General features: G+C 42.1%; 1 protein-coding gene across 2 annotated transcripts; it reads right to left on the reverse strand.

Annotated features, from left to right (window-relative positions):
• Positions 1–1,327: 1,327 nt before the first annotated feature.
• On the reverse strand, positions 1,328–3,492 carry ovca2 (OVCA2 serine hydrolase domain containing). Of its 2 annotated transcripts, none has more exons than XM_040182656.2 (2): positions 2,591–3,492; positions 1,328–2,133 (listed from the first exon to the last, which is right to left on the reverse strand). In XM_040182656.2, exons 1-2 carry the CDS (start codon positions 2,742–2,744, stop codon positions 1,634–1,636), a joined length of 654 nt encoding a protein of 217 aa, XP_040038590.1. In that variant the 5' UTR covers positions 2,745–3,492; the 3' UTR covers positions 1,328–1,633. The 2 variants fall into 2 exon arrangements, with proteins under 2 accessions (XP_040038590.1, XP_040038591.1); XM_040182657.2 differs by having other exon boundaries at positions 1,328–2,130; positions 2,591–2,957.
• Between the last annotated feature and the right edge of the window lie 7,261 nt (positions 3,493–10,753).

Here is a 10,753-nt window from a genome sequence, read left to right on the forward strand (position 1 = left end):
TGTTGTAAAACTTACTGGCAGGAGAGACCCTCAGTGTTTTTCTTTTACTGTTTCCCTCGCTCACTATTCGTCTCTGCTTTGTTATCAAAACCATGTGTATGAGCATGTGTGTGCGCCGTGAGGTCTTGGAGGGACACAAGGGAGCACAGGAGACGGTGAACACTCGGGCTATTATGGAGAAACGAGCCCACGACACGACCACGACGTACGTATGTATGTGTGTGTGTGTGAGTTGCAGCAGCGGATGATAAGATGTTGAAACAGGTAAGATGTTTAAAACATGTAGAGAGATTAAGAGAGCGAGGGTTTCGTTTACGAGAGACGGAGCAGGCGCTCAGATGTTTTACCGTGGAATTTGTTGTCAGCGAGGCGAATGACCACCCACGACATACCGCGGTTGTTTATAGTCTCCAGATCAAGAGTGGATTGCCCAATATCCAGATGTTTTCCATGTCATAAATGCAGCAGACACATAGCAGGGTACGTTGCGCATGACACACAGGTTATGAATGGGAGGAGGCTGCTGCGAAGAGTTCGGAGAGAGGTGGAGGGAGATGAAAGCCAAAAGGGAAGGAGGGAGATACAGAGGTAGAGGAGAGAGCGCACATCTGGAAACAATCGCAAGAGTGCACATGTGCCTCAGCTTTAAAAGAACAACAAGTCCTCAAAGTTGTGCAGGAACCTGTCTATATCACTGCCACATGAGGGGCCACCTTTGTGCATACTTTTAGGTAAAACATCTCCACTGTTCACTGAGATGGATGCCTATGGACGGCAGAGAGTAACGTGTCATTACTCCTCATACTGTTATGTAACTTCCACCTGGGGAAAAGAAATCACTCAGTAACCACATGACAATGTGCAAAGAGGACTGCAAATTGATAGTTTTCCTTTGTATAAACTCAGAGTCAAAGACATGTTAAGTACCTATTTGATACCGTGTGACGTTCTGTTGTTACATAGCTGCCACAACCCTGCAAGACAATGTTATGCAAACTATTTTTCAGACTAATTAAATCAAGGTTTCCATTGCGGCTCTGATAGAAAATTCTTGTAATAACTTTCCATAATCGTGATGGATAAATGTGGCAACTTCCCAAAGGCAGTCCTCTGATGATGTGGCATTGCTTGTATGAGTTAAGAGTCATGCAAGCAAAACAAAATACATTTACATTGGTTCCTATACAATAATTAAAATGATTTCAAATACATTAAGAGTCAAAACAAAAAATGAAATTCCCTGATTGCACTGCGCTGACCAGACCTGTCTCTGTCTTAAGGCAAAGACTTTACAAAGCTCACAAAAGAAACCAGAACACATTCAATAAACAATCATCACTTAATTTTATTGTCTGTTGTAAGGCATCTTCCCTGAGAAGGACAGCAGTCATTTCACGGTTTGGGATAAATAAGATCAGATGAAGAAAAAAATGGCTTTGGCGGGAACAGAGGGCATTACTCAGACATGAACTCGGCATTTATGGCCAAAGGGCTTCTGAGTAATCAAGTATAGCATCATGAGATTGTTTGGTTAATAGTCAACATTCTTTTGTCTCATCCAAGTGCTTGAGTAGGCATCACGGCTCTTCACTTATTTAGCACGTGACCGAGTTTTTGAAACTTTCGTATCTCACTAGAACCTGTTGAGAAAGTCCTGGTAGGTTTGTCTGTGAGCTGATGCGGCAGGGACGAAATGGCCACCAGGATGTGTCAAAACCTGCGGGTCTTGGAAGGAGAGGAGGAGCTCCCTGCTCATGCTGTCGGGGATAACTCGGTCTTCCAGTCCAAACACATGCAGGGAGGGGATCTCAAGTGGAGAGTTATAGAATCGTTTGTGCTCCTCACACGCGCTGCGGAAACCGGCGACGAAGATGGCGAAGCGGAAGCTGAATTCCGGCTCCAGTTTTTGCTCCTGAAGGAAGCACAACATGGCTACAAAAGCTGCTCCCTGACTGAAGCCCAGGATGCCATCGAATGGACCTTGGATCCGCACAGCTTCCCGCACGGCCTTCACGCTCTCATCGAGCCCCAGGCTTTCCTCACACTGCTGCAGAGCGCTGAAACTCCGGGCCTGGACATCAGAAAACCACCAACCCTTCGGGTCCACGTTGCCGTTCTCTTTCTCTGGAGCTTCTGACAGGACAGAATAAGACGGCGGTTATCCTACTGACTTTACATGTTCCACAATTGAAAGGGGGGACCGAAGCATTTTTATTCTCTGAAAGTTACTCCTTACATTTTTTTTATAATCTGTAGTTATTCTTCGTATTTTAGTAGAAATTACAACATGCATGATTCAATAAAATGCAGTTGATATTTGTTAAATTGTTTGCACAGAAGAAGATGTGATTTTCAGATAAATTGGTTTATTAATGCTGTTAACACTACACATATTAGGAACGACTTAAATTAACTTAATCCCATTTCATTATTATTAATTCATTAATTCATAGAAAGTATTTAGTAACGCCGTACGCGGCAATCCTTAAAGGGAAAGCGACCTTTCACTGACAGGTCAACTAACGTTAGCCGTGTCGAACCTGCACCAGCAGGCGGCTTTGGTTGAAGGCAGCAGCGGAGAACGACTCACCTTCCCCCCCGGCTTCCTGCACACAGTGCGGCGCGCTCAGGTAAACGAGCTCCGCGTGTTTCTTCAACAGCTTCCGCAGAGCTCCCGTCTTCTCCCGGAAAGAGCCGCCGTTCTGACGGTAACCGTGGACGCACAGGACACGGAGAGGTGCCATGGAGGAGTTAGCTTAATGTTAGCGAACGTAAGCTAACTGGTTAAGCCAGGGGAGGACGTTTTAATCACAGTTCAGATAATATTAACTTTAATAGCGGGACATACGAACAACAACTCGTTGGGATAAAAACAAACCGCTTTCATTGGCCGTTGGGAATTACAGAGACGAAGAGTTGTGCAGCTATAGAATGGCGCAAGTTCAACTCGTAAAGTCAGCCGGAAATAAATAAAAAGTACTTCCCTATATAAATTTCAAAGTAAAACCCTAGTTTCTAAGGTGACTGAAATGTTGCATCTCATCCCCACTGTATGACACAAATAATACAGTGAGAGATGAATATATAGCCAATTACCTTGAAAATTGAAAGTACTTATTTTATTTTATAGTCAGTACTGTTGACCCATGTTCCTGAAGAAGACAACCTGCATGCTTGACCCTGACATGTGCCCAAACAGCCCTCAGTCTGTTTCTCATCACGCACACTCCGTGACCGTAGTGGCTCAAAGTGTCACAAGTTTTGACAGCCTTTCAAATCAAACTTTTTTTCCTGTACGTCACAGTTTGCCTGCTCTGCTTTTCCCGCCGGAGCAGCTCGGATTAACAGATTGATAAACATATGGCTGATCCTTATGATGCAGCGATCATGCAGCTAAATGACTTTAATCTTGTGTTGACTTAATGAATGGAAGAGTTTTGATGACATGATGTTTTCGCAGGAAATTATATGTTATTATATTACATTCGCATCCTATTTTATAATATCAGGACAAAGATTTGTCAATTAAAGAGTTGAAAAGAAATAAAATATGTCTTTGTGTCTATATACGTACATACATACATACATACATATGTATTTCTGTTTTTTGTCAGAATTATTTGGACAGAAGTTTAACCATTAGCATTTTTGCTTTTGTATGATAAAGTTTGACTCATTGTTAACTGGTGAGAGGCTCACTTCTAAAGACTCAGATGAGAATGTCTCTTGATGTGATATTTCAGGCGAGCCAGGTGATATAGAGCAGCTATTGAAATTTCCATTAGCTGCAACAACACAAAAGAAAAGAAAAAAACTCACAAGGAACTTTCTTTCCAACGCAGATAAAAGTGAAATGCTAATACCGAGCTCCAAGAGTTCACTTACCAGACTCCTTTTCTGCTTCAGTGGCAGCTCTCCCAAAGGACTCTGTGAAAAAAGACAGACATGATCCAGATTCCCTTTTGACAAAAATAGAAAGGCAATATCCCACACATCATTATGTCACTTCAAAATTGTATGCAGGAGTTGGCATTTAGCCGGTCCTCCTAAGGTTTTGTGGATGGCCCAAAGCAGTGACAACGATTAAAAAAAGGAATGGATGAAAGTTTAATTAGGTTCGGCCGGCGATGATGTATCACGCGTTGCCCGTGTTTTCCAAGGATTCCTGACATTTAAAAGCGTCGACTAATCTTTAAAACGGCCTACTTTGCTTTTTCACCGACACAAAAACAAATAATATATGTAGCTCTGGGGCACACCTTCTTTGTTTACCGAGACATTTTGTGAGCATTTGTGTGAAAGCGCTGCAGGGTCAGGGTTTACCCAGCTGGGATATGATATTAAAGCTGAGAGGATTGCTACAGTTTCATATGTTTGGCCTGGAGGGGTGGCAAGCTTCTAATTCAGGGACACGGTTTCCATTGCTTCTTTGTCAGGCTCTTTGACGACGAGCGCCAGCTTACTTTGATGATGTTTTTGGAGAGGTCTCTCATACAGGCTCCCTCAATTAGGTCTTTTGTAGCCGAAGGAGCGCACGTGTTGCTTTGCTGTGGCGCACATGCTAATTAGGGAAAGTGTCAAAACACCCAAGAGATAAGGCTCCTGTTGATGTTCTCCTGCACTGGTGAGGAGCCATGTGTCCTTCCCCCAGGGAGGCGGAGAGAGAGAGAGAGAGAGCGAGAGAGCGAGAGAGAGAGAGAGAGAGAGAGAGAGAGAGAGAGAGAGAGAGAGAGAGAGAGAGAGAGAGAGAGAGAGAGAGAGAGAGAGAGAGAGAGAGAGAGAGAGAGAGAGAGACCTTTGCTGGTGGAGACAAACTGCTTCCTTGTTTTGTATTTTTCATTCTTTCTATTATTGGTTGCAACATAATTTCTCCTTGGCTGTCCAGGCTCCACAAAACTCACGTGGATCTTAAAATGTGACAATATAACAATAAAGAACTTGCACCATCACATCCTTACATATAAATAACAACATGTTAAACTAGACTTTCACCATAAACTTCTGTATTAATTATCTTAATTGCAACATGATATAATGTATAACCCCTAAAGTATAATACATAACATAATCTACATTATTAGTTACATGAAGATACATACATCACTTAAATCAGTGGTCCCCAACCACCGGGCCGCACCACAGAAAGCTTATATATTTATTTTTTATGACAAATCTTTTATTTTGAAAATTGCCCGGATTTTCTCCTAATTATGTACGCTCGTCCCTCTGACATATTCCCCACGCGTCACCAGGCGTTTTTCTTGTCCTTTTACCGTGCTCGGCAGTTTCGCCGACCAGCGAACACAGAGCGCGCGACTACTACACCCCCCCGTCGGACCATCTCGACCGGTCCGCGAAATATTGTCTGACATACATCTGCCACCGGAAGTCAACAGGTCGATAATGAGCCCTGCATATGATCAAAGAACCCTTTAAATATCTAAATATATGTCCAATCAAATTTGGATCAGAATATTTGAGAAGTTAAGCAGTGATTCAAACAATCGAAATATATAAATCACTTTCTGTTGTCAGCGAGGCAGACAGGCAGTCCTGTGGAAAACTGTCAATTGTGTTAATGACTGTAGAATGGCCACAGGCAAAGGTAGACAGCGTGGCAAATCTCTTTTCACAAAGAAAACTTTAAAAAGTGACCACTTACGGTTGTGGGGTCAAATCAGGTCGCCCCTCTTGTAGCCCACAGGGGGGCAGTGGTGCACTGTGACTTCAGGTTGTATGATTGAATCAAACCTCAAACCTGACTGGCCGCCAAATATTACCAGCAAGCCAAACCTACCGGTGTGTGTTTGAACACAAGAAGACCAATCCACAGCAAGCAATTACACAGAATAATGATTGGGGGGGTAGTCGTGCATAATAATTATAATAAAGTATTTGGGAAATTCAGAAAACCCTGTGCACTGAAATGGAGAATTAAACAATCTAAGAAAAATCCTATATTCATTATCACTATGAAGTCAGCTGCTGATGTACTGCAGGATACAGTCCGGATGATTATGGAGGACACACGGGTTAAGCTTCCCAGGCAGAGCCAAGAACCGAATGAGTGGTGGGGCCGTTGGGTCATGAGGGTCAGAAAAGCCTGCAGGTTTTGTCTTCCAGTGGAAGATCTTTGCTTCTCTCCTCTACAATGACATTAATAGAGACCCTGACATTCTGCCTCGTGATCTGTGCATTGTGTTTGCACATAAAGGAGGACAGAGAGGAGTATGACGAATGTCCTGTCTGCTCCGGATCCTCCATGGAGCTGCTGATGTGGGCCATACGTCGTGTGAATGCCCCCTGGAGAAAAGCAGATGGATGAAATGAAACTCACCTTTATGCTTTTAGGAATTGTTTTATTTTTTAAGTTATGTTTGGAGAGATACCACTACGAGTCTTATCAAAACAAGTCTGGTGCAGAAGGCAGCTTTGTTGCTTGGTTTGACAGGTGACAAATATCAACACGTGGTTGGTCACAGGTGAGGCAGCGGAAATGTAATGTGCATGGAAATGTGAAACATAGTTGTCCTTATTTTGTTGTGCCCTCCTATCCTGTTTATCTGTGTGACACTAATGTTTTATGGTTAATATTACTGCTGTGCCCCACTAGGCTAATCATAATCCATTAGTGAGATCATCTGTGTGAGAGAGGGAGACAGACAGACTGAAGCTAATCTGTAGTCCCCTTTTATGAAATCACTGGAATAATCCTTTAACCATTTGACTCACTGACTATTTATTTTTGGTATTTCCCATGAAATCTAAGAGCCGGAATTTATTCAAAGCATTTAGTGCAACGCAGTTTGACTGAAAGATACAGGAGGGACTCCTTGTTACCTCAGCGGTCAGTGTTTGGGATGAACCGTAGTCTATGACTCAACTAGCAGGAATGATGCACTTTTCATCTCACTCATTCATTTACAAGTAACAGGGGAAGCAAGCAGCAGGAAAACTCTCCTGCAACTAAGTGGCATTTGATGATTAATGTGCACCTGCTGAGTGGGGTTTGATTTACGGCTGATTTGAAGTACCTTATAGATCATGCACATTGTACATCCTCACACTGTAACTGTGCAAACAATTCCAGCTAGTGTAGACATTTCTGTCAAATCTTTGGACAGTTTTTCATTTCAGTTTTGATGAATGGATGTAGAAATCAAATGTTAAATGCATTCGGCAATATCAGACAGTTCATGTTAATTTTTCAAAATTTAAGTGGTTGAGTGCATTATACAAAAGTACCGTTTAGTACAATTTTTAATGTACTTTTACTGCATGTCAATGGGAAAAAGAGGAGTTTGTTTCACTTAACAGCGCCTAGTCAGTCTTTGGAAAAAGTCATAGTGATAATGAGCTTTTACATACACAGGTCTTTTTTCACACGCCTAATGTTTTTTGGAGGTCTGTGCAGCACGGAAACTGTATACACATGGGCATATAAGTATTTCTATTACAGACCCAAAAGTATGCAAACGTATCCTTTTGGTGACTGAGCGAAGGGAAAACATTCTTTAGCCTTAAATAATTCCGTCTCACGTGTAGGAAGGAAAACATCTCCTTATCCCAGCATTTTTGCAATTGTAAAGAGCAACTCAACTTATTCTCTGGTGTATGTTTCAAAACTATGCACACATGTATCATTGGTGCAAAGCTAGCCGAACTTCAGTGGTCCTGATGCTTTTGGCTGCAGGCTTCCAGCAAAAAAAAGATCAAAGAGATCAAATTGATGAGCGTCTAGACGAGGGAAGAAACCATGGCTCCACCAGTAATTTCATTTTATGATCAGACGCATGAGAATTCAACATTGAACATGGGAAATCCCCCTCTTTATCCTCACACTATCCTCCGCTCCGCAGGCTGCTAAATTATTTGATTTTGTGTCACTACTATTTCAAGAGCAACTAACCACTGCATATGTTATTAGAGTTATATATTATTGACTCAGTATATATATATATATTAACCCGGTCCACTCTTCTTTGCAATGGCTCCAGTGCCGCTACTATTGCTGTTCTTCAGCCAGCTTTCAGTTTCTGGCGTGAAACATTCACAGAGATGAACGACCCTGAACTTTTACAGAGTTGTATAGTAGGGAATTTGTTGTATCCACAGTTTTCCACAGCTCTTAACGGAGGAGGCTGCAGCAGCAAAGGTGTCCAGAGGGAGGGAGAAGGGTGGACACGTCAGGCCCTGAAGATGAAGATTGAAGAGATTAACAGAGAGGTAGTGTATCAGTGCTCTAAGAGAGACCATGGAGAGAGACATCCCTGTCCAACTTCCAGTGAAAGGTCTTCTGGCATTTGAATTGCCTTCAGCAAATGGAAACTTAATCGAGTCCCGCAGGAAATGCATCGGAGCGTGTTGTGCCTAGCAACATTGTTTTCTTTGCACTGCTCTGAATACATTCTCAGAATTTCCTAAAAATGCAAGAATGAAGGACCAAGCCAAACATTTGACTTTTTATTCTGAAAATACTGTACTGTACGTGTGGCCCACGACACGTCGCCTCGCACAGGTCAGAGGTGGTCAGTTAATTTCTTCTATTTAAGAAGTTGCTGTTGGACAGCTACACAGTCTTGGGTGTTGTAGTAACTTTGAGATTACATGGAGTTGTCGCTTGTACCTGCAATGCATCCCCACGGGAACAAAACAATAGTTTTCTTCTAAACCTTGAATAAAACTAGACAGAAGCATCAATTCCTTCAGCAATTGCCCATAATCAATATGTGTTTACTTGCTTTACTTGTTGGTCTAAAACCTGAACGGGACTAAAATGTGTCAGGTATGATACAGAGAATTTGTATACAGTGGGCCTTGGATGCTTTGTAATCCACTAAATATATATTTCTTCTATCCAAAGTGAATAATGAACACGCATATATTCTGCACACCAACTCTCTTAATCAGATATTATTGTACTAATTAATGATAATAATAATAATAATAATAGACTACATAGGCCAGCAACCACATCTTTCATGAAGTCCGGCAGCTCATCGATACCAACATCTACTCAGCAGCCAAACCAAGACAGCCATGTCAGCCAATGTGACTGCAAGTCAAGTTAGATGAGTTACAATGAAAAGGAATTTGTAGTCTACCAACAAACTATAAAAGAAGTTTCATTTTTGTAGCTGAAAGCTTATATTTCCTCCGTATGGCTCTAATTGACTCCTCTCTACTCTCTGTTCTTCCACTGCGCCTGTCTCAGCCTGTCTCAATATGTTTTCTGCACTGTTGGATAAAGTGAAAATTATTCATGAAAACCAAGCCAGCAGCATCTCTATTGTATTCACTCAAATACTGCATTGCCACTCCTAACTTTCCTGCAACTGCAGCTCTGAACTCTCGCAAACCCGGAATACAATAGCAACAATACCAGTGAATGTTACACGGTGCGTTCCTGTTTCCTGGTGCCAAAACCGGTTAGGAAACATTCTTCTACCCACAGGAATCAGAGACAAAGACCCGGACAATTGTTCTCCTCAAATGAATAAAATATATCAATTTCAAAATGAAACGTAACAAAAGCTACAAGTATCTGTGATCTCATTTTTATTCGTTTATCTCATTCACACCTGCAATAATAACACCATTCACTAGAACAAAATACATTATCCTGTTGTATTTTTAACAGATACACTGTCTTTTAAACAATGTCTCTCTGGCATTAACAGTGAAAGAAAAAGTAGGTAGGCATGCAATACGTTCTCTCTCTCTCCCTCTGTCGCTCCCTCTCGCACCCCCTCTCTCGCTTTATAACCATCTAACCCAATCTGATAGCAACTAATGAGTGTGATTACTTTGGAAGCTGCTAATAGCTGTAGCTAATCCCCCCCTCTCTGCCCTCTTTCATTTTATCTCAGTCCTCTCCTGCATCTCTCAGCTTTCTGACTTTGCACGCCATTATTATTAAATGTGTTGCCCCTGATTCCCCTCACCCCATCACCTATCATCCATCACTAATGATGGGAGGCTATGCTGTAAATGTTCTACTTGAAGGGGAATTAGTTGGCGTGGGGGTGTGTGCGTGTGTGTGTGTTGTAGAAGGGAGTGTGTTAATGTTGTGCCGTTCTCTAGAGCTGCAGATGAACACACCTGAGTGGGAGCCGTCGGACTGGTTGACCCGTTAATGGCAATTTGTCCTGCCAGTACATCACCAAAAGTGACATTCACTCTGCGGCAACATTTGAGGAACAATCCTGGTTTCTTTTCAATCACTTCCTCCGTCTTAACAGAAAAAAGAGCAAAACAGGTCTATAGGACACAGTTTTGAAAGTGTGTTATCGGCATTTCCGTGTACAAGTTTTCATAATGAAGGTGAAAAGGTGGTGTTGACTCGAGGTCCCCAGAGCAGCGAGTGTAAACAAACCGCTGTCAGGTTCGCTACACAAAACATGTAAATGTAATGTCAAAGTGAAAGATTGATTCCTCTCGTGGTTCTCTATATTCTCATTAATCCAAATACGTTGTAGAGTCTCATCTGTGTATCACAATACCAATATTTCATTATTATTATTATTTCCTGGTAATTAAAATCCACAAGCTCTCGTATTTGAAACTCATAATTGATGTGTACGAAAGTAATGCATCAAACCAAACTGTAACAAACCAACGAGTATGCAGCATAAACATGTCTGAGTATGCGTGTGTGTTTGTCGGGGGGGGGGGGGGGTCGGTATTTGAGACATGCTGCATTAATGAATGGGATTCTTGTAAAAGACGAGTGTGAAAGACGCAATGCAGAGCA

Source organism: Gasterosteus aculeatus, chromosome 7, assembly GCF_964276395.1.
Source record: "Gasterosteus aculeatus chromosome 7, fGasAcu3.hap1.1, whole genome shotgun sequence".
In the NCBI taxonomy this organism is placed as follows: Eukaryota; Metazoa; Chordata; class Actinopteri; order Perciformes; family Gasterosteidae; genus Gasterosteus; species Gasterosteus aculeatus.

Coding starts and splice junctions, on each gene's coding strand:
- ovca2 (XM_040182656.2), bottom strand. CDS start 2,744: ATGGCACCTCTCCGTGTCCTGTGCGTCCACGGTTACCGTCAGAACGGC. Junction 2,134..2,590: donor GCAGGAAGCCGGGGGGGAAG/GTGAGTCGTTCT, acceptor CTGTCCTGTCAG/AAGCTCCAGAGAAAGAGAAC.